This window comes from Galeopterus variegatus, unplaced genomic scaffold, assembly GCF_000696425.1.
Source record: "Galeopterus variegatus unplaced genomic scaffold, G_variegatus-3.0.2 Scaffold5201, whole genome shotgun sequence".
Lineage (NCBI taxonomy): Eukaryota > Metazoa > Chordata > Mammalia > Dermoptera > Cynocephalidae > Galeopterus > Galeopterus variegatus.
In genome coordinates this window covers 44,973-70,139 of record NW_007731312.1, presented here as the reverse complement: position 1 = coordinate 70,139, position 25,167 = coordinate 44,973, and the positions used below count along the sequence as shown (strand labels likewise).

Sequence of the window (25,167 nt, the reverse complement as noted above, 5' to 3'; positions counted from 1 at the left end):
AACATATCTGTTTGACTAGCTACCCAGGAGCCAAACAAATGTACACTGGAATTCTATTATAATACTACCACACCAGAGAAGCAACCATCAATCCAGTTTATAAAAATGTTCTTCCAGTCACTACATACCCTTTTGTCTATGATGAATTTCTGTAATCAGTGACACTAATGATTTTGAGGCTTTAAAATAGAGAGGTTTGTCTGATACTTCATTTTGTACATTTTAATCTTGTTTGTGGTGGTTTGAATTTTAAGGTGGGCATAGCCCACTGTCTCAGCTTCCCTTTCTAGGCAAGGCATGGTTAAAGAATACATCTGTGTCTTGGCATCTTTGACTCTGGCACTATGAATTCACTGAAGAAAATGGGAAAACTCCAACCAACATTCATGGAAAGTCACTTCTCTATTTCTTTTTTTTTTTTTTCTTTTTGTCTTTTTTCATGACCGGTAACGGGATCGCAACCCTTAGTGTTTCTGGCACTATGAATTCACTGAAGAAAATGGGAAAACTCCAACCAACATTCATGGAAAGTCACTTCTCTATTTCTTTTTTTTTTTTTTTCTTTTTGTCTTTTTTCATGACCGGTAACGGGATCGCAACCCTTAGTGTCGCACCCGTACCGTGACCAGCAACGGGATCGTAACCCTCGGTGTCACTCCCGCACCGCACTCAACCAGTGAGCGGACCAGTCTCTATATGGGATCCAAACCCTCGGCAGGAGCGCCACCGCTCGCACCCGTACCGTGACCAGCAACGGGATCGTAACCCTCGGTGTCACTCCCGCACCGCGCTCAACCAGTGAGCGGACCAGTCTCTATATGGGATCCAAACCCTCGGCAGGAGCGCCACCGCGCTCCCAAGCGCCGCACTCTAGCGAAGGCGCCACCGGGCCGGCCCCACTTCTCTATTTCTAAAATTAGATATACCTCTAGTTCCAGATAAGTCAGTGAAGAAATTTCTCAGAGTACAGAATGCAGAGAAAAAGGAGAAGGAGAGAGAGAGCACCAAGTATTTATTTGTTCTTTCAATCTGAGACAGAATATATATATTAGCCACCCAGGGGACATTTACAATTTAGATGAGAATTAATATCATTCTAAGGACATGAAATAGGAAAGGAGACTCAATTTTACATAATATTAAATATATTACTGAAAAACTGACTGGTTTGAAATGACTGTGTGGTTATCAGCAAACCATTCACCTATATAGTGCCCTCTGTTATCACAAAGCCCTCTGTATGATTATCATGACTTTAATCCTCCAGTGACGGCCCAAAGCAAATGAAGAACTGAACAACTCTACTTCTACACCATCACACAAGCCTTTCCTTCTCCTTCCTCCCTTTCCTTTTCTCAAGGTCAGTGAGCTGCAAAGAGAAAGAAAAAGATGAATTTTCTTCATAAGATTTCCCAACCCCCATCCTACCCCCAAAAGAGATCCTTGATAAAATATTAAGAATTTCACATGTATCAATTGACAAGAAAATAAACATCAAATGGGATCTGAAATAAAACCTCCATAAAAAAGGAAGATGAACCTCAATGCTAAAAGCCTTTTTATCACTCTTTCCAAAAATGTTCATATTTAATATCATTAAATCATAGCCTCCGTTAAGATTTTCTGAATGCTTCCAAAAGTATTCTTCATAACAAAGTGTATCACTTAAAATTCATCTTCTTCATTAGTAAATGTACCAGTTACTGCTCAGAACATGAGGAAAGTAAAGAAATGCTTTACATGGGACAAGGCCTCTTAGAAAAGGCTCCTGGAGGGAAGTGTGTGGTATTTGAGAACACACCAGAAAGACATAAGTACTACAGATTTAAGGAAAGATTAACAAGTGTGGGAACCAGATCAGTAGAGAACTTCAGGAAATGTGATTCCATAGGAAAATAACTAATCATAATGAATATTAAAATGAAGCCTCAAGTGATAAGAAGACAATGAATATGATAATGAAGATGTTAGATTCCACCAAAGATACTGACAAATTGTCCTTTTAAGATACAACATATTATGAGGTTGTTAGTAATGGATGAGCCATTTTTTAAATTATTCAACAACCACTATTTCTGTCCCTGTCTATAGTTTAGTTGAAATCTAGACATAAATACCGCTATCTATAGCTTAATAGATCTTGCAAAAATTGACTTCCTACAAAACAAGTATATTAAGTTAAAGTCAATCAATCAAGGAGTCAGTTAGCAGCTTTAAAAAAAACTATGTCTTCGAGAATTTGAAAATGTGAAAAAAATTTTTCAAGGGAAAGTAAAGTATTTTTCAAAGAGTACTGGCATATAACAAATTGAATTTTCAGTTCCTTTTTAAAAGTTGAGTTGCCCATCAGTGTCTGATAGACACCATCTGTTACATCAGGAGCCCGTTTTTCACCCATTTTGAATCAGTCACCTATGACCATAGATGAAAAATGAAAAAGCATTGTAAAATGGAAACTATTCATAGTTTCATTTCCTACAGTTCAAAAAAATTAGACACAATCTGCTGAGTCAAAGCTATTGTATGTCATTTGCATTTTTCATTAAAATAACAACTTTTACTACGTTGTTTTCAAAGCCAAATTATTCAACAAAATACTGAATGTTTCCAAAGTCGTGCTTTAATTAGCTTTTTATGCAAATATCACTCTGTATATCTATTTCTGTAAAGAATTTCTTTTAACCATTTTTAGCAAATCTGTACAAAATATTGTTTTGCACTTAAACAGAATACTGGTTTTAAAAATTACAAGTAATATGCACTAATTTCTGTGGATAAGCAGTATCATATGCTCTGTTAAGTTTCTCCCTCATATTGTATGTAGTTCATTTCTTGAGATTCTAATTCCAACCTTTCTTAAGAACAATCATTAAATTATTGTTTATTGTATTGTATTTCCACTGACAGCAATAATGAGCAAGAATCCAATGTTCTTATGCTCACACACTAATCCTTTGGGAAATTAATGAAGATAAAGATCATTATTGTCTAAATCTCTTATCTGGTTATAATCTATCTCTGATCTGAAACCTTGGTGGCCAGATGTGTTTAGATTCAGAATTTTTCGTATTTTAGAAAAGTAATAGAGTATATATTTTACACAAAACCCCCAGTGAGAAACACCTTGTCATTAAAAACAGTAACATATCTTACAAGGAGAAGTGTGAATATTCCCACTATGTGGCTTAGAGCAAACTACAAATAATCTCATGTCAGTTCAGATCAGTTTGCCACTAAATATGTTTGGACCAAATTTACAAAATAATTTTGTTTCAATTTTCAGGGCTTCATAGATTCAGAAATTCTGGATAACAAATTGTATCCAAACTATATATTTCGAGTTTTAATATCTAAAAGCATGACTCTTGAGGCCAAGTTCTGTAATTAAGTAAATGCATAACTGATTATAGTAAGAAATCTATAAATGTATACCTAAGCGTTGAGTTCTACACCTACGCTTTCCCAATGAATGCGTCCAAAAAAAATGAACAATATTTGAAGGGGATAAGGAACATTTACCATCATACTAAGATTAGGATGAATATATCTTTATAATGTAAATAACAAAAAGTTATCTTGTGACCCTTTATTAAGGGTATAATAGTACATCTTTCTTCTTTAGCATATAAATAAATTTAAGAGCTCTTCCAGACTTCCCAGATTTAAATCAGCCAGACCTATAAATGCACACTGCTATGAATTTCCTATTTTACATTTTCATTTGACTCAAGTCCAACAGACCAACATACTCATTCTTTTGGACAGAAGAGCAAAAGAGAAATCAATTGAAAAAATAAATTCAAAATAGAGAGACTTTTGTTTTGATTTCACTCCCTAAAGGCCAACCAAAGGATAAAAAAGGTTCTGGAAATGAAAAAAAAAAGTATATATGATCTTGATTTCACAGAATGTTAGGTTGGAACGTAAGTCAGAAATCACCCAGTGCACACCCCTCATTTTATACATGAAAAAACATACATTTAAGAGACTTTTTCAATTCCATGTGGAACCAGTAGCAGGACCAGGTTTTCTAACATTTTCCTCTGAGTCACTTGGCCTATTGTGATTTTTCATACTGAGCTTTGCTATGGCAAGAAACTTCTGATTCCTTTGCAGTAAGATCTAACCTTTTTTGCTCAAAATATTTCTGAAAATATAGTCAACAGAGTAAAGTTACTGCCCATGTCAGCCAAACCTCACTGGGGAAACTCCCCTCATAGGATCTTGTAATTAATATACCTAAATTTATGGAGTAATTTTTTCATCTATTACACTTCACCTTTAATCATTATTAACAACTTATTCATATTCTAAAAGTATAAAGTTGTTTTCAAAGGAAATCACTCAAAATATAACAAAAATATCTCGATTTTTGGCAATGAATAAATATTTCATCAACTAACATACTGGTTAATAATCAGCACATGGAAAACAGCTTTTTTCCAAGAAATAAAAACTGATTTGACATTTATAAAATTACATAGACTGACAAAGAAAAAAATTGACAAAACTTGGACAAAGCAAAATCCAGTTAAAATTCTCCTACAATCTACTGAAGGACTCAATTTCATGAGCTTTTTTCTTTTTTTTTAAATCTGTTTCAATTTTAGAAGAGTAAATATACCAGGTGCTTGCCCTAATTAGCAATGCAGGAGCAAAAAGACTTTTTAATACCTTTAGTTAATACTTTTCTGCCTGTGCTCTGTTAAGAAAGAACTTAAAATGTTTATCTGTTGATACTTCCATTCTCAAGTGCATCTAGCTCCTTTATTCTTCTCTCATTCTGCATTCTAAAATAAATTCTGTTCAGGGAACGGACATTTAATAAAACATAGGGAATGTTTCAAGGCCAGGTTTATGAACTTGAATGTATACTTTTTTTTCCTTTTAAAACCAATGAGTATTTTTTTTTTATGTTGAAAGTCTGCAAGGTGACAAGAAGGATACTGAACTTGACATCAGCGTCAAGAAGAGTCCAAATTTATCGTAAAGAAGGGGAAGGAAAACCATTTAAGACAGCAGCTAATCTGGAAAAGATGGATGGAAGATGCCTGCAGGAGATATTCATATCTAGCTAAAAAGAAATAATTCAAAAAATAAGCTTTCTGAACTGCAAGGAGAAATAAAATTTACTCCCATAACATTCATAAAATTATACTTATAAAATGGACCATCTATTTCATTTTACAGGCAAAAAAAATTAGGACAAGTTGATAGACCTCTCTGGGTCTTAAGTTAAAAAGCTCTTGGTCCAGAACTTAGGTCTCTTTTGGTCCAGATGCCTTTTATTACATTTTATCGTTTCCAGCATTGTTTAATTAAAGTCACATAGCATATTCAGTAACATATAGGTAGCAGAATACCAGCTCATGCTTTAAGTGAAAAATCAACCAATTTAAACCAATCATAAAATATATCTGAGACATGTCTAACTCTACTTGGCATTAATTTTGCAAATCAGTTAGTTATCAAAGCAGAATTCCTATAACAATGAGATGACCCTATTGAAACTATTTTTACTTAGTTCAACAGTTGCCAAAGCAATATGAGAGCAAAAATTTGTATAATTTTAAGTGAATGATATTTTCGTTTTAGAAGAGGAGCAATTTTCAACAACTGATACACGTTAATATGTGTATCCTAAGACTGTACCATAAAATTGTCACATATCTAAGTAAATTTATGAGAAAAAATGTTTACTGTCTCAGTCAGTTTGAATAAAAAGCTAAGTTGCCTTTTTCCACATCAATAAAGATCTTTGTTTTGTCTCATCACGTTATTAAATATTTATCAAAGTTAACATATACATATCTCCAATATAAAATAATATGGTAAATCTAAAATATTTAATACAAAATTTCATTTTAAGAGTGATGTCAAAATCATACGTTAAAATTGCACAACATTTTAAACTTTAAAGAAGAAGCTATTGACTCAATAATATTTTTAACTCCCTTGAATATTTAAATATTTAAAATATTAAAATATTAGTTTTGCTTTCCTTTTAGAAGTATTTCTATGTGAGGTAGTCCCAGGAAAGGAAAGAAAATTAATGCTGGAAGAGGGTTTTTTTTGGCAGTTGTCCAGCATGGGGATCTGAACCCTTGACCCTGAGCTAACTGACCAGTCCAATTCTGGAAGGGAAGTAACTAACTGAAAGTCTCTCTTGGGTGCCCACAAAAAAAAAAAAAAAAAAAAAAAATATTGACTCAATAATATTTTTAACTCCCTTGAATATTTAAATATTTAAAATATTAAAATATTAGTTTTGCTTTCCTTTTAGAAGTATTTCTATGTGAGGTAGTCCCAGGAAAGGAAAGAAAATTAATGCTGGAAGAGGGTTTTTTTTGGCAGTTGTCCAGCATGGGGATCTGAACCCTTGACCCTGAGCTAACTGACCAGTCCAATTCTGGAAGGGAAGTAACTAACTGAAAGTCTCTCTTGGGTGCCCACAAAAAAAAAAAAAAAAAAAAAAAAGGTCTGCATGGTTCTTTAGGAACAGAGGAAACTGTGGAACTTTAATTCTTAAAGTGTGATTCCTATTAAAAAAAAAAAAAAAAGGGGCCCGACATAAAAACAGATTGATAATCTGCAAAAGTGAAGCCGACATAACCATCAATTAACTTACAGTCAGAATATCATGGAAGAAAAAGATGAGAATGATGTCAACTTTAAAAGATTGTATGAAAATATCAAAATGGTGTTAAAAACTTTCTCAAAACTCAAAATGTTAAGATCAACCTAATCATTTTTGAGTTGATTCACAGATAAATTCAAAATTCAAAGCATTCTTTGAAGTCACTCTAATTGCAATATCATCTATTCATCATTCATACCCACTCTGATATCTAAAACCGCAAATATCAGAGAAGCTTCTTCACTGGATGTTGTGATTTAACAGAGGAAAACAGGATAATGACTCAGAAATATTCATCAGACCTGAAAGGAAAATACTTAAGCCATAATCTACTTCCACCTAGAAAAACAGCACCGAACTAATCAATGCTGGCAGTGTTCATGTCTGCCAAGCTCCAGTCCCAAAACATTCTTTCTCAAATATGCCCCATCTGAACACATTCCAATAATCACAGACATGACTCTAGGGAAGCCATTCAAAGTGGTTATCCCATTAAGACTAAAAATACTACCCAACAAAGAGAACTTTTAAGAACACACATGAGAGGTTTTATAAATATGACAAATATGAAGCCCTGGAGAGAAATGACATTCACATTCACAGTGAAAAGAATAAGAAACTGAATTCAATAATTAGTCCTCACCAGTCATTAATAGTGGGAACTCATGCATTCACTTGACCATGATTACTGAAGACCCACTCTGTGTCAGCACAGCTGGTGTATGAAAATAAACAGGGACCCTGGACTCAGGAAGCTTCTACTCTGAGAAGGGAAAACACAATTAAAATATCACACAATGAAATGAAAATTATAGTTGTGATGAATGCTCTGAAAGAAGACTACACCACAAATCAGAGCATAAAACAAGGGCATGTGACTTGCCCTCGGGTGCAGGGAAAGTTTCCTGGAGGAAATGATGAGTAGGCAAAAATGCATAGACAGTAAAAGAAAAGGATTAGGGGAATTTAAATGCACCACCTGCATTCTTCAAAATTTTCATTTTTTAGCCTGACAGTTCTAAATTAAACGTAGAATTCCAAACCTCCTTGTGGGCAGAGACTGTATTTTATTTTTCTCTCTACCTGAGTCCCTGGCACAGTGGAAGGTGCAGAAAACAAGCCTACAAGTAACGTCGATTACAGCAAGTATTTTACTTTTTACAATCACCCTGACTAAAAGCTGGATCAAAGCACTTGACCCAGCGCATAAACAAAGAGCAACAACATGAAAAGAGGGACAATGCTTGAGTGGATCAGCCCATCTTTTCAAAAGGACACGAAGGCTGGGTGAGAGGCAGGAGCCAAAAGTGGGGACTGGGCACACCCCAACAAAGGAAGGGAGAATTCAGCATGCAATGGCCTGGGTCTGACTCACAATGTGTCTAAATGTGCCTGCAGCTCTTAGTATAAGGAAGTATCTCAAATGTCCATCTAAAAAAGGGGTGGAGGATGCCATAAAAACACTAGATAGTCCAGCTGATAAGTAGGAAGCTAAGGATAGAATGATTGCCAAAAACTATTATCAGAGCTGTGGGCTATCACCGACAAAACACTACTACAAAGGAATTGCCTGTTTTTCTCACAAGCTTCAAAAGCCCGGAGAAATCTCAAGATGGTTTCACTTTATGACTGTAAACATCATCCTTACCACATAGCGTGGGGACTGCCTTGTCCATAAATGAGAGAGCAGTTCCTAATGAAACTCGTTTTGTTATTTCCACAAAAGGAAATAATATAGGAAACAGACAGACATATCATTCTAAGATGCCAATTCTCTCTGCAGTATTTCTACCCTCCCCTCCAACTAAAGGGGTCTTGCCTGAGGGTTGGGCTTCTGTGTTTTGGGAATGGTCTACAGCATGGGGACAAAGATAATTCCAGTGACAAGCTCTGGGCAGTGCCTTCTGCACATGCATATGACCAGACTGCACAATTCCTGGTGGTTCTGCCCTTCTCAGAGAATATTCAGCAGCCAGCAAATCTACACCGGACCAGTGTGCAAAACAGCTCCCTTGTGGGTTTTTCCACACTGGGGTGAGGGAACTTTCTCAATCATCACTGTGTTCAAGCCAACTTTATTAAATGGAGCTTTGTTCCCAGGAAATTTTTTAATTGAGACATCACTGGCAATATACAATATGCTTTACAGTGGTTAGTGATGCTAATCGATGTGGTTAAACAAGAAAAAGCAGCCTCATCTCTCAGAGTTTGAGATCAAATCTGAGGTACCCATATGAGTAAAACTTATTTGTAAAAGGGGAAAAGAGCTAATGCTTGAAAAGTAGGTACTAAGAAAGATTACATGTATGTCCTTCATTCAATAGATTTTTACTGAACACTTTTTATGTACAAATCATGTCATTTAATAAAAAAATTCACTGTTTGTATACAAAGACACAGAGACTATCAAGTTTAGAAACACAAAGTCACTGCATTACTAAGAGAGTTAGAATGAAGCTTGAAACCCAGGTCTATCTGACATAAAGCTAAGTAAAATTTTTTTTTTTAAAGTTGGGAAGAGGACAACTTGTAGCAACACGGCATGGCTGTGCAATAACCACACACAAAGCATCAAACTGTCAGCTTTCAAAAATAAGGTATCGAAATACCATAGGAGTAGGTGGCATAACCAGAAACAGTAAAGTTGGGAAGAGGACAACTTGTAGCAACACGGCATGGCTGTGCAATAACCACACATAAAGCATCAAAGTGTCAGCTTTCAAAAATAAGGTATCGAAATACCATAGGAGTAGGTGGCATAACCAGAAACAGCTCAGGCTCTAAAGGATGCTTCTACAGTCATGATTTGATTTTGATTTGCATATATGTACCAAATTAGAAAAACAAACTTTGTATACTATCTAAGCAGTATTGCTTACAAAGTGATAATGCCAACATAAGTATTGCTATTGTGAAACACTAAAACCAACGAAGAAGAACATACTGAATGTGTTTTAGAAAGACTGGCTTAAGACCTAGCAGATTTGCTATTGCAATTTAACTAAACTAAAAACACTCTCAGTACAAGTGTTGTATACTGTGTAAACAATGGAAAATGTCTGCCACGGAAAAAAAAATTTAGGAAATTAATAAATTACCATTTAACTTATATGATTTAGCTCCTAATTTTGCTTTAACAACAACATTAGCAGCAAACACATGAAATTATGTTTAAATTTCACAGACATGCCATGATTGAATATGCATTCATGTTAGGGAGCAAGATTTAGCCAATACTTTCCCAGATTTAACAGTGAGGATTCAAATATACGGTTTTGATTCAAACCTATATGTGAGTATCTTGTTAAAGTGCACATAGATGAATAATTCACTAATTATTTTTACTAAGACATTAGTCAGCATTTGACTCTAGCAAACCCTCCCATACACAAACATTATGTAAGATGGTTTATAAAAAAATAATTAAATGTATTTCACTGGTATTAAACTACTACATCAGAAAAGTTCAAAGACATTTTAAGTACAATAATAACAACGAAGATATTACATTATATTAAATTAAAGAATATCATAATACAGCCAAAATTGTAATGTGTACTGTGTTTACAAAAACATTTTAAAAACAAGTAACATAATTACAACGTCTTCCATTAATAAAAAAAAAACTGTAGACAGGTGGATAGAAGAGGAATTGTCTTACATTTCATGATACAACACGAGCAGCCATTTCTAACAAACTGTGATCCTTACTCATCTACACATCAACTCATGCAGCTGCAAATTCTTTCCTGAACCAATCAAGCTTGTGTTTTCAGGAAAAGATAACCAAACTGATTTTTTCCCTTGGCTGTGCTGGCACATACACCATGTCATTTAAAAAGAAATTTCTAAAGCAACACATTTGATTAGCTATAATTTATTTTAAATGCATCTGCTGAAAAGTTAGCAATTTGCATGCTTAATGAGGTAGGTAAAAGTAAAGAATCAATTTTCACACATATAATATAATTTCACTGAGCTATATTTGTTTGTTCATTCCAAAAGCAGAAAGGAAAGGCATGTAATGCAAATAGACAATCATATTTTCTGGAATTTCTACAGTTGATCCTGAAGAGTATTTATAGACACGTCACTGCACAGATGAATGTTGGCCCAAAGAGAATAATTCCTTCTGGAGGATTTCAAATTCTCTACATAAAATTTAAAAGGGAAACTAAGTTTCTCATAAATAAATTTTAGAAAACATTTCAATGAATCAAGGGTTTAAAACTTTCACTAAGTAGAAAACTTTTTTTAAATCCCCCCCTTCTTCTTAAAAGAAGATTTGTTTAAAACCTAACAAGATAAAAATAAGCCTATTGGAGAAATATGAAAATATTCCTCACTGATGTATAATTTTTTGTTTCCTTTATTTTTCTCACTTACTTTTCTCTTTTACCTTCCTTTCTTAATACCTTCTTCAAGAACTTATTATTTCCTTTAATTGTGGGGTTATTACCACAATGGCAAAGGTACTACCCCCCAAGGGTCAATCATAAATTCAACAAATAATAAAGATTTAAAGGCGGCTTCCTAACTTTTCATTGTATAAGTATGAATGAACAAGAAAAAACAGAGAGGCTAAGAGGTTTATCTGATATCACACACAAGAACTAGCACAACAACCTAGTACTCCAGAACCAAAACTACCTAAGTGAAATTAAATATGGATCAGCCAAGAAAAAACAACCACTTCTTTTAGAAAAGAAAGGCCTCTTCTGGCTTTTAATATCCAAACACTGAAATCATATTGATGTTATAATTATCATAATTATCATCATCAAAGTCTTGAGAAGGCAACTGTTTGATCTAGAAACTGAGAGAGAACAATCTATGCCTAGTAGAGAATACACAGAATTAAACACTTGAGAAAAAATCTAATATCTTTCCATTGTTTCCTAAAAAAGGAAAGACAGGACTTCACCCCAGGACTCTAAGTGAATAGATTTTAAAACATCAGATATTCAAAGAACCAAACGATAAAATTTTTCTAAGAGTGAATTCTCAAAGGAAAGGAATTTTTAGCTTATTGCTAATATTTGCAAGTAAAGAAAAAACTATTACCACACTTAAGAGGCAAAAATACACTTCAACATTCATCAAGTGAAAAGGCTGGGCAAAAATTAATAACTCTTATCTTTAATCAGTAAATTATTTCAAATGGCGTCTGATAACTGTTCACTGCTGCCAAGACACATTACAGATTATTCCAGTAAGCTGGCTATAAAACAATACAATTACTGAAGTTAATTATCTGCTGCAGAAATATTCATGATTTAGAGTGAACTGAAATGCCTTCTTGATGCTGGATTGTCCCAAACATTCCTGGTGAATATACAACTCACATCCCATTGCACAGTTAGGGAAGAGCTGGAATAATATCAGATGCATAAAATCTATTTTAAGCACACAAAACATTCATGCCTGAAAATGTTGGCAAAATATCTCTGCCAGAGACAATGCTCTGTATTCACCAAATCTCATTTCCATTCCTCCAAGGCACACAGCTGGATTTCATGGTTACAAGGGGTCTGCAAAGCATATCTTTTTTAGTATCAATTCTTATATTAGGGCAGGCAAATAATATAATAATACCAGATTTCAGTAGCTTAACACAATCAAGATTGATTTTTCATCCACATCACAGTATATGGAGAAAGGGGGGAGATTATGCTCCACACAGTCATTGAGGGACCCAGGCTTATTGACTGTTGTGTCCAACCATCTGTTAAGTAAGGCTTCATCCTCCTCTGCATGCAATCACATGCACAGAAAACAGGACACGTCAGGGACAAGGATTTCATGGGCCACACCAAAAAATGGCATACATCATTTCGATCCACATTCCACTGCCTGGTAGTCAGGTGCATGCTCAGACCTAACTGCGAGGGAGGCTGGAAATATAGTCTAGCTATGTACCCAGGGGAGAAGGGCTTTGGTGAACACACAAGTCTGTACCACAACGTCTTCTAACATTAGTATCACATCTGGCTTACTGCAAAATTTGATTACTTTAAAAACTCTTTCCTTAACAATAGAACTTCAGTTTTCAGTGGCAGTAACATTAATTAGAAATTAATGGCAGAAAAAAAAACAAATATAGGTAATTTTAAAGCAGATTTTGGTAATTTCAAAAATGTTCTCAAAAACAACTGTTCAGAACAGCTGTTCATCCTTCAAATATTATAATGAAACATTCACTAAGAATACTGTAGCATATCTTAATTGGACATAAAGAAAAATGAAACAGCTTGGGCATGAAAAATAAAATTTGTTTCATCTACTTAGTCATGTTTTTTAATGTTATTACAAAGCTACATAATTTTTAAAGAATGATACGAGTATGGATACACAGAGAACATAAAATATATAAAGAACAAAGTATCTCACAAGAACTGCCTATAAAAAAGAGATAGAAAAGTCAGAACACAGCTTTAGCAGTTTAAGTTATTACATTTTGCATGCAAAGGCATGATTTCTTAGCAACCAATAAGAACTTTTTTGCACTAATGATAAAGCATTTCTATGAATTTATAAGCCTATATTGCTATAGAAAACACCTAAGGAGTTACAAGAGAAGGAGACAGGTTCAACCACAGAATATTATCAGCCTCATTCCCATATTAGTAGAAGCTATTGCAACTATGCTCCACACATCTGAACTAATCAGCCACAGACAATGGAAGGCACAGAACAATCCAGCTGATTATTTAAGAAATCATAGGAGCTCAACCTTTGAAATTAAGAAAAAAAATGAGAGGGGAGATTCAATGAATTGAATATTTTCTCTCTCAACTATGCAAATTATGTACTCTGAAATAAATTACAAAATACATAGACTGCCACAGAAGCCACAATTAGCTTAATGCTTCTTAAATAGCTAGCCAATTTTCATATTCCAATAAATCATCTATCAGGGTATGATTACATGACAAGAGCTAACTCTACCTCCAGGAAGGAAAAAAACCAGTTTCCTATACCCACTGGTATTGAAATGTCATATTTTCTGAAACAGAGGAGGCACCCATTGCTGCAACCTCCTAACAAAAACTATCCCAAGTGAGATAGACCTGTCTTAGGAGCAGAGACACTGCCAATGGAAAATTTCACACAGAGGGATATTAGAGGACTGGAAAAGTTTTACTCCAACTCAAAAATATTTCACACATACCTCATGGGGAAGGTAAAAAAATCAATACTTTTTACCTCAAACAAATTTCTTTAATTAGATTATTAGACTGCTCTCCTCCCTGCAAGTAGCAAAGGACACAGAAGACATATTAGAGCAAACAACTACGGTTGTCATGTATGGTTGTGTAAACTGTGCACTGTACAAGGGCTACAGGCTGAGGGTTCCCAAGGGAGCAGTTATCTAGCCTGCACTCTGTTCAAGAAGATTTGCACCCTAGCACAGCTTGACCTGGAGGAGGAGTTGCCATTTTCCCATTCTCAAAGATTCCATGTCAAATAGCTACGGTGCGGGGAAGGGAAAGAGGAAAACCGACCTCAAGAGTATGGTGTATTTCAAGGAAACAGACTCCTATGATGTGAGGCACTGGATGGTTGAGCAGATACTGTTCCTTGACCCAAATATTTATTCATGCCTTTTTTCATAGAAACCGAATGTTTAGCTTGGAACGTTGCTGCCCTGAATCAAGACTGTATTTCCCAGCCTCCCCTGTTCCAAGGAATTATGATATAATCAAGTACTGTCCAATATGTTACAAGCAAAAGTGTCCTGCCACAGCTGCTGGAATTGTCCCTTAAGAGGCAGCTGGCAAGTGTCCCTTTGCCACCTTCTTCCTCCATTCTTCCTTCTTGTTGGAAACAAGTATACGACCCTGAACCATAAGGAAGAGGAGAGCTGGAAAGGCCTGAGCAGAGTGACCGACCAGCCCTGAAAGAAAAAATATTTCTCATTTAAGCCAATGTTATTACGGGCTTTTTGTTAATTGCAGCCTAACTGCCATATGAAGATGATGAAGCTTGAGGAGCTAAGAAAACACCAAAAGAGATCAGAAGGGCAAACACACAACTTCCCTCAACATCGGGCCTAGATCCCCACTGAATGCAAACTGCTACCTGAGTAGACCTTGACAGTGATAAATGAAATGTCTCTCTTCATGTAAGCAATACAAAGGAGCATTATAAGGAAGATTTCCTAAATGTAGTACTTTTGAAAGGTCCTCCAGTGATAATACATCCCAGTTGGTGGAACTCATAACAAGGAAAAATTTGTCTGAGGATTTTATGCTTTATAACCATTACACCTGACAAGACACTACAGGTTCTGTTAACTCTCTTAGAAACTCAATTATTAGCATGAAACTAATCTAGAGTGGATTTTGACTTTTCATAAAGAAATCATTCTCTCAGAAGCACTGGACGGGTAATGACGTTCTTTCTTGAAACCCTTTTTTTTTTTGGCTTCTATGACACCATCCTCTCTCTTAGTCTCTATACCCATGGTCTCTCCTTAGTTTTAATTGCTAAATCCATTCTTGCTTGACCTCTACATTTTGGGTATTCCAGGACAAAGTACTAGGATCCTTTCTCTTTTCTATGTGCACAGGCATTATGTCATCTACTCCCTGCCTTTAAATGCCATCTCTATTCCAGTGAAGCCCAAATCTATCCTTCCTACCCTGACCTCACGCTTCAATTGCTGACTAAAAATCTAACTTCCTATTTGACCTGTAGAATCCCACTCCCCACTCCCCAAATCTGCTCTTCTCCAGACATCTATCTTTACCACCTACATACTTGCTCAGGCCTAGAACAATGAAATCATGATTGACTCTTTTCCTTCCCTTGTCCCCTATATCTACATCCGTCTGTTCCATCGTCTTATTGATGTTGCCTTCTGAAGGTCTCCACTGCTCTGAATTTCCTCTTTTTCAACCTCATCCCAAGCCACCATCAAGTCCCCTATATCTACATCCATCTGTTCCATCGTCTTATTGATGTTGCTTTCTGAAGGTCTCCACTGCTCTGAATTTCCTCTTTTTCAACCTCATCCCAAGCCACCATCAACTTTCCCCTGGACCACTTTAATAACCTCCTCCCAGTCTTCCAACTTCTTCTTTGTTTCTCCAAATAATCCACAGTGTGCAGAGAAGCCAGAGTGATCTATTTACAAATTATGTAATTTATTACATATGTCCAAATTACGTAACTTTCCTGCTTAAAATCCTCTCATGGCCTCCCTGTAGGTAGAATAAAATCCAAGTTATTTAACGTGCTCTGCTTGTTCCCTCCTGTCTTGCACTGTTCACTGCTGTTAACACTGCATTCAGATCAGTGGCTGATACATAACATTTGTGCAATCAATATTCATTAAATGAATTAATGGATGGAATAAACATAAAACACATGCTAAACTTAGAGTATGTTTATTCCAACAGCTTATATTCACTAGTAGCAAAAAACTAAATATTCTACCAAATTCCTTTTATCTGAGAATCTTCGTGTTATACTCTTTGAATCTTCAAACCCTTTAGTAAGCAGGTAAAAAAAAAAATGATATTCACTGTATTGACACAGGTATTAATCATATTAAATAAAATTTAAAGGAGGCCATCATTTTGGACTGAGCTCCTGCACTAAGCCCAAGAGACCAGACCAAACCAGAATGCAGTTACTCGTGCTAGGTGACACGTAATTAAACTGAATTTTAAAATGAGTCAGTTTTCTAAGAAACAGGTTGGAACCAATAGAAAGGGGCCTAGTCTACCTGAGCAGGCATGATAAAGAAGTCGCCTCTGCTTTAACTCTGTAAAGACAACTTTGAAATGATCCACCTGCTCTTTTGTTCCTAATTCAGTCTTTTTCTGCCTATAAAGTCAACCCCCTCTGTTCAGTTCATCAGAGCGCCTTTCGGTTTCATAGATGGGAATCTGCTTGACTCATGAATCACTAATAAAAGACGATTAGATCATTAAACTTAATTTCTTGAAATTCTGTTCTTTGACAATCAGAACTACCTTATAGCATATAATTATTGCCTCTCTTGTAAAGCTCAGTGCCACATCAAGTCATCTCCCTCTGTGATAGAGTTTGGATGTGTTGTCCCCCCAAAACTCACGCAGAAATCTAATCCCCAATGTGCTGGAAGCTGTTTGAGTCACAAGGGCAGATCCCTCATGAATGGATTAATGCTCTCCCTGGGGGAGGAGGGGTAGTGAGTGAGTTCTCACTCTATTAGTTCCCGCAAGAGCTGATTGTTTAAAAGACCCTGGCACCTCCTCTCTCTCTTGCTTCCTCTCACCATGTGATCTGCTTGCACCCTCCAGCTACCTGCCACTTTCTGCCATGAGAAGCAGCAGCCTGAGGCCCATGCCAGATGCAGCTGTCCCAGAATCGTAAGCCAAATAAACCTGTTCTTTATAAATTACCCAGTTTCAGGTATTTCTGTTATAGCAACACAAACAGACTAATACACTCTGTCATTTAACTTCCTTTGTAGTCTAATGTAAGAAATAACTAGCCTCTTCCTTTCTTCACAGAAAGCTCCAGGTTAATAATTCTCAGCCTCCATGTGGATACATAGGGGTCTAACATGATCATTTTGAAACACAGCAACTTTGTGCAAAGAATTACTCATTTTGGTAAAGCATAATAAATTCAGGATTCTTGCTACAACATCAGTTTCATTCATTCAAATGCTTTTTGTATAAGAGGGAGTTAAAGAGGAATGGAAGTACAGTAAGAAAGCTGGGAACTGAACACTTAAAATAAGGATCCAATGTAGTATTATTCATCTTTAATCCTTTATGGATGAATGAGGTAGAATGCAAGAACAGATTTTAAAGGGTTCAATTATTCTTGTACACAAATGAGAATAAGAAAGAAAATCTGTACATATCTGTTTGTAAAGACCTAACAGTTAAAATTTTCACTTGCATACAGGCATGAAATTTGTTAACATAAGTTAAAAGGTAAACATATCTTGCATTATGATTTAAACACTAAAGTTTTTCATATTCTCTTAATTATTTACTTGTTCCCCTTGTTACTATTGCCTGTGATGAGGTCTGAAAAATAATTGTTTAAAAATGCAAGTTTTAAAATTTTAATTAATCATATTCAGTGTATTCCTTATTAAATGACCAATTTTATTAATAGATATTCTCAATAATCACAAGTTTTAATAAAACGTCCTTATGAACACCATGACACTGGCACGCACACACATGCATCCTCAAAAAACTATGCATTGTGATTTCCCTTCTCTCCTCAAACATGGAGAAGGAGTTCATGAGAGTGGGAATAAATTCCTAGATATTTTTTAAAAGTATACTTGAATTCATAGGCATTTATCCAAAATATGAAACTTATCCATTTTATATATATTTTGGCAGGGTGTGTAGGAGTACTTTGCCTCCTACCTACTGTTATACCCTTAAGCTTGCATGGAAAGGTCACTAAAGAGTTGCAAGAACTGTGGGTGCTTTCATAAACACCATGGGAAACATTTTTTCACTGTGGTAATCTTGGCTGAACTTATGTTACTGTTTGCCATCTTTTGAGGACCCTGAAGTGAGAAGAGGCACTGCCTCGGGTCAAAAATTAATAGGTTGCTTGGGCGAAGAGTGGCTGACTGGCTACTGATTACTGTTTCCTGATGAATTCTCGCTGAGAGTAAAAGAAGAAAAATAAAAGCATTAACTGGCCAGTTAGTTCAGTTGGTTAGAGCATGGTGCTGATAACACCAAGGTCTAGGGTTCCAGCGTTGTACCAGCCAGCAGCTAAAAAAAAGGAAAAGAAAAAGAAAAGCATAAATTCACAAAGACAGGAAGAATGTAATAGGAATCAGTGCAGAAGAGATTTCTAACATTTTTGGAAGAAGAAAAGGGGTTAGAAAGGTGTTAAGTGACTCACAGAGTGGAAAAGCTAGTGGTGGGCTATCTGCAAGAATGATGTCTCAAGGAAAAGAGAGTCAATCTATGGTCCTAAGATCCCCAGAAGGCTCAGGTCTTGGACTCACAGTAAGCTGCAGGAGGGAGGCTAACCCAGAGTCTGGCCGAAAGGCTGCACACAGAATCATAAAGACTAGTCCCTCCCTGGGTGACTACTTACATCCACCAAAAGACCTGTATCAATCCACAAGCCCTGCACACATCCCAAAGTGTTCAATAGCCTTGGCAATAGCCTACCCACCCAGAGCTCATTTCCTCATCTGTCAAACGGGAATAATGCCTACCTGTACTTGTTTTCTTTTTTGTCTTTTTTCATGACCGGTAATGGGATTGCAACCCTCAGTGTCGCTCCCGCACCGCGACCGGCAATGGGATCGCAACCCTTGGTGTCGCGCCCACACCGCGCTCAACCAGCGAGCGGACCAGTCTCCACATGGGATCCGAACCCTCGGCGGGAGCGTCACCGCGCCCCCAAGCACCGCACTCTACTGAGTGCGCCACCGGGCCGGCCCTGTACTTGTTTTCTATTGCTGCTGTGAAAAATTACCACAAACTCAGTGCCTTAAAATGACACAAAGTAACTATAGTTCTGGAGGTCAGAATTTCAAAATGGGTTTGACCAGGCCAAAATCAAGACGCCAGCAGGGCCACGTTCTGCTCAGAGGCTCTAGGGGAAAATCTATTTCCTTGTACTTCCAGCTTCTAGAACCTGCCTACATTCTTTGGCTCGTGGCTGCCTCTTTCATCTTCATGGGGAGCAGTGCACCATTTTCAATCTCTGACTCTGTCCCTCCACCTCCTTGGTCACAGCTCCTTATCTGACTCTCCTGCCTCTGTGAGGCCCCTTGCGACTACCCAGGATCATCTTCCCATCTCAAGCTCTTAATGTAATCACACTGTCAAATTCCTTTTTGGCACGTAAGGTACTGTGTTCACAGCTTCCAGGACTGGGATGTGGACACCTTGGTGGCCATTATTCTGTCCATCACGCTACCTTTTCAATAACACACAGCAATGTTTGAAATAGAAAAGGTGTCAGAAGAGGTAGTTCTACAATCAGCCAAATTACCAAGCTTTGAGGAGCAGGATAGAAGAGGAAAGGTTCATACTAATAAGATTACTGAAAAAATTAAATGAGATTACCCAAGGAGTAATATTAGTGAATGTTTATTGAGCACTCAATACAGGCAAGCTCTCTTCCAAGTCCTTTAGAGAATTAAGTCATTGAAACCTCACAACAGACCTATGACATACAGATGAGAATCACTCCCATTTTACAGAAAAGGGAAATAGCACAATTAACATGCCTAAATCAGAATACACAGCAAAAATTTGACAGAAGTGGGTTTAAAAGTCGAGCAGCCTGGTTCCCATCCTCGCTCTCTTAACCACCATGGTAAACACTGAATATATTTTAGTTGCTGTCGTTATTATCTCTCTGCACTGAGTTTACTACATACATCTCTGCCACTAACATAACTTTTAAAAATCTCCAAAACATGATAATGATCAAGCCCAATGTTAGGAACAGAACTAAAAAAAAAAATCCGTAAGTTCCTCCCACTTTCCTATTTTAAATCTCTCTTATACCAAAATACTTTCCTTCTCCTCCTCCCCACCAGATCTGTATTTGGCTCCCATCTTATATGCTCCCACAGCTCCCTGCACTTATTTGTACTGTCACCTATTACATTATACTATACCGTATGTTCCTGCTCTGTGAGTACTTGCAGGACAGGTACTTTTCTTTATTCAGGGTGGCCAGTAGAGCCTGGTCCTCAGTGTTTACTGAATGACTACACAAAGAAATAATGAACTACAATAATTTAAAACCCTGTTAGGTTGTTTTGCCAAGAATCTTTACAACTGTTATTATTTTGTACATTTGTTATAATAAAATATTGCCTAATATTAACATAAAACCAATATAAAGTTGAATAGATTATAAAATGTTCCTGTTTATTTTGTTTCTGCAATCAAAAATACAGTAATCAAAACATGAACAACAAAGCATTTTGTTGCTTTATGTGTGCTTCACAACACAGTAGATACTCACTGTGGAGAAATAAAAGACCTTTCCAGAAGGTCTTTTTTTAGACAGAATGCCAAGTATCTATTTCTCTAAATATATAACTCTGGGGGAAGTCTACAAAATGGTTAATCAATAGCCAAAGGTCAGCCTACACTGTTCTTATTATTTTGGATATAACATAATTTAGTTTCTGCCATTTCACTGTGTAATCTACAATATTTCAAATCACTCTGAATAAAGTGAAGATTAATAACACTTATTCCTCTTTAAATTAATAAAGAAGGAAATCATATTGTACCATAAATATTTGTCAGACATAGAAGAAAGGATGAGGTCCTTCAGGATGTAGATAAATCAATTTTGCAGAAAAATCCTGTAGACTTTTTTTCTCAAAAGGTTTATCATTACCACAGTAATGCTAGACAAATAACCTGGTCCATGATTTATTCCACTGGTTTAAAAACAAAAAAGAGAGTTAACAGATGTCAATAATCACTATGAAAAATGGAAAATAAATAAATAAATAAAGCGGTGATATGTTTCAGCAATGATGCTTTTGGCTGCAACTGTCAAAAATCCAAATTGAGTTAACTTTAAAAATAAGGGCCTGGGCCGAGCCCGTGGTGCACTCGGGAGAGTGCAGCACTGGGAGCGTAGCAGTGCTCCCGCCGTGGGTTCGGATCCTATATAGGGATGACCGGTGCGCTCACAGAGCTCACTGGCTGAGCGCGGTGCGGCCAGTCTCAAAAAAGGACAAAAAAATAAAAATAAAAAAAATAAGGGCCTTCATTTTCCTATATAAGTGCAGTAATGCATACTGGAATGGGGAGGGCAGTGCTCTATGACTGTTTAATTCAGCAGCTTAACCATGCTATCAAGGACTCGAGCTCTCTCCATCTTTTCTTTCTGTCTCTCTTAGAATATCAGAGCAGCCTCTAGGTTAACCTCCTGTGTAGCCCACAAGAAGGGTGCTGCAGTCCCAACATCACATGCAGACATGAGAATGTCTAAAGCAAAAGAGACTTCCTGTGTGTTTCCTTCTTAAGAGCATAAGAGTTAGTTCCAGAAGCCACACATCTCAGAGGGCAGATTTGGGTCCCCTAGCCAGCCTTGAATCAATCAGGGTTGGGGAGGAAAGGGAGAGGTGGGCAAGAGAGACAAGTCAAATGACCGGGTTAAACTAATTGGCTTTTATCCCTGAGTTGCAGAGAGAGACAAATTTTCACCATGCGGCTGGTGATGTCTTGAGTATTGGTGTTCTTTTTGCATGGAACAAGGTAGCAACAAATGGATGAAAAACAGGGAGGATGTCAGAAGAGTTAGCTCTACAATCAGCCAAATTACCAAACTTTGAGGAGGTAGGATGAGGGAGGAAATATTCATAATGACATAGTTGTGTTCGCCACAGGATGAATCTACATTTGAGTGTATACACATATACATATGTGTGTGTATGAATAGATGGATGGATAAATAGATAGACAGACAGATGACAGAGACAGATACACTGAGGCTAGATAATAAGTCATTCAAACCAGAACCTGTTAGATATAAAACATTTTTTAAAAAATATGTAGGTTGCAGATATGGAAACAAAAAGTGTGTTCCTTTCCAAAAGTCAATACCAGAGTTACATTGCTGAATCTGTAATACTTCAATACTGATGCTTTGAAAAAAACAGAATGAAATCCAAATAAATTTGTACCATGAAGAAGCATAAACACAAAACTAGCTGTTCTTTAATGAGAACTAGCGGGACCCAGTGGAATGCAAGTTCCATTCAGTGTTAAACTCATTCTAACTTCTGATTTTTTTAAATAAAAAGGTTTCCTTTTAAATAGAATATAAATATGAAGCATGTAAGTACTTTTTTATTACTATTGTTGATAAAGGTCTAGGGCAACAACAACCACCGCCTCATAAATCACCTCAAAATATAGATAAAAATCAGTGAAAGGTGAAAAGAAAAGATCCATGAAATTACAATAAAATTCAATTTATACTTCAGATTGAACCAGACATGCAAATAAATCTCCCTATGATAACAGTAGCATAAGTGTGCACATAAGTAATGAGCTCATGGAAGGTGTTCATTTTATCACTTTGAATAACTGAGAAAGGAGTATTTCAGGACAGTAATGATGTAATGAAATGAAAACATAACAATTAGCCCCAGAAAAATCATTAATATAAATTTTCCCTCTTTGTTATATTTTTCTGGCCAAAATCTGAACAAAGAGTCTCTGTATTGAAGAGCCATTAAGCACATTTCACAAATATATATTTTCATTCTACTTTATATTTCACACACACACACTCATACACACACTCAGTCCATCTCTGTCTCTCTGTCTCTCTTTTGGTTCCTTGGTCTTTCTCTCTCTTATTTTTCCTTTCTCCTTTTTATATTTTTGCAACAGTAGCACGGCTTAATGATGCTGGTGTTTTTGTGTGAGGAGTAAACTTATGGATGAGTCCAGAGATGAAAACCGTCCTGCTGTCAGAGTGATGACACTCTAAGCCTTGTGGCTACTGATCATTGTCTCCTACTATGGAGCTTACATTACTAAACATTTTTCCCACTTCCTTACTCTCACACATGAACAAGCAGAGAAAGATCACTAGACACTTGAGAAAAGCCTCCAACACAAATGTGGAAGACCAAAAAAAAAAAAAAATGAAAAGAGAAAGCTGGAGAAAACAGAAACAATTAAGGAAGTAGAATAAACTTAAAAATAGAGACATAAAGAGATATAGATAGCCAGAAGATACTGAGTACGTAAAGCAAGAAGAAAATGCTCTGAAAAGCATTTTCAAAAGGAAAAAGATATGGAAAAATAAAATAACAGAATTAGGAGCAAGACCATAGAAATTTAAAATATTATATAGAAAATTAAAAATTCAACAAAAAGAACATAAAATTTAGGAACTCTTGAAAAAGCAGAATAAAGAGATAAAAAGATGGAAAATATGAAAGTAAATATAACAAACATAGAGAATAATTATAGGAAGTTCAACACAGACCCCAAGAAAAAGGAGTTGAAGGAAGTGAAGAAATATTATCAAAGGCAGAATACAAGAAAATTTCCTAGGACAGGTGCCTCCATACTAAAATACCTTGCTGTGAATGCCAAGCCTGATATAAAAAAGTCTACAAGTCATACCACTGTAAAATTTCAGGACATCACGGAAAAAGAAAAGATCTGAAAAACACTAGTGATATACAAAGACAAGTCACATAGAAACAATTAGAATCACAAAGGTAACTGGATTACTCAACAGCACTTAATTCTAGACCATTATTGAGCAATATCTTAAATTATGGGGGCTAATGAGTGCTAACACAGAATTCTGTACCTTCTTAATCTATTAATTAAAATGAGGACCAAATAAAGATATGTTAGACATGTCCAGACATGTCCAGACCAAAAAAATGGCCTCTAACACAACTTTTCTTTGGCAGCTAAGAAGGTACTCCTGTTCAGCATATGTCTCAATAAAACAAGGAGAATATGGCATCTAGAAAAACAGAAGATACAACACAAGGCTATATTAAAGGATAAGAGATGTGTGGGCCGGCCCGGTGGCGCACTGCTACAGTGCGCCGCTTGGGAGCGCGGTGGCGCTCCCACACCGAGGGTTCGGATCCCACATACAGACCGGTTCCCGCTCACTGGCTGAGCGAGGTGCGGGCGCAACACTGAAGGTTGCGATCCCGTTGCCGGTCCTGGTCCGGTACGGGCGCAACACTGAGGGTTGCAATCCATTGCCAGACACGAAAAAAGACAAAAAGGAAAAAAAAAAAAAAAGATAAGAGATGTGCATCAGACCTACGGAGAGTATGGTTCAGACTCTAGGAGAGCTCTAGGAAGGTCTTTAGGATGGAGAAGAGACAGCTGGGTCATTAATACTTTATTTGATGTACTTGACCATTTGGGAAAATTATTGAAAGCCATGACAAATGTTCTGAAATTATTGGGGGAAAAAAACAATAACTGATATGTAGTAAAATAAAAGCTAATGGAAAAAAATTCATTAGCAAATTTTAACGAGGAAAAATAAAAAGTTGTAAGAGGAAAAATGTATACTTAAGGTAAAACATTATAGTCATTGTATTGTAACGTTGATTCTTCTTTTTCTCTTCTTTGGAGGCTGGCCTAAAGGGGATCCAAACCCTTGACCTGGTGACCTTTGTATTACAACACCATGTTCTTACCAACTGAGCTAACTGGCCAGCCCTGTACAATAATGTTGATTATTGATGCAACCAAAGACTGTGAAATGGCTATAGTGAGAGACTGTGGGCTAAGGAGATGTAAGAAACATAAACACTCACTAATATAACAGGCATTCAATAGAAATTGTCTAAAACCAATGTCAATAAAGAGCAATTTAAGGTTATTATTTTAAAATATGGTAAAAACCAGTAATATAAGCCTCTTAGTATTGCTTGGTTTTGTAACCATGTATGTATTTCCTTGAATAAATATAGAACTTAAAACAAACTTCCAATTGTTAACAAGAAGAGATCAGAGCTAACAGAAGCAGGATAACACGAGCATTCCAAAAGAAGCAGTCAA

At 36.4% G+C, this 25,167-nt stretch overlaps 1 protein-coding gene across 1 annotated transcript in view; it reads right to left on the bottom strand.

Annotated features, from left to right (window-relative positions):
• Positions 1–15,590, bottom strand: part of PARP8 (poly (ADP-ribose) polymerase family, member 8) — a 122,455-nt gene extending 106,865 nt beyond the window's left edge. Inside the window, exon 1 of the mRNA XM_008589096.1 lies at positions 15,466–15,590. Coding sequence (XP_008587318.1) covers positions 15,466–15,590 — 125 coding nt within the window. The remainder of the gene's footprint in view (positions 1–15,465) is intronic.
• Between the last annotated feature and the right edge of the window lie 9,577 nt (positions 15,591–25,167).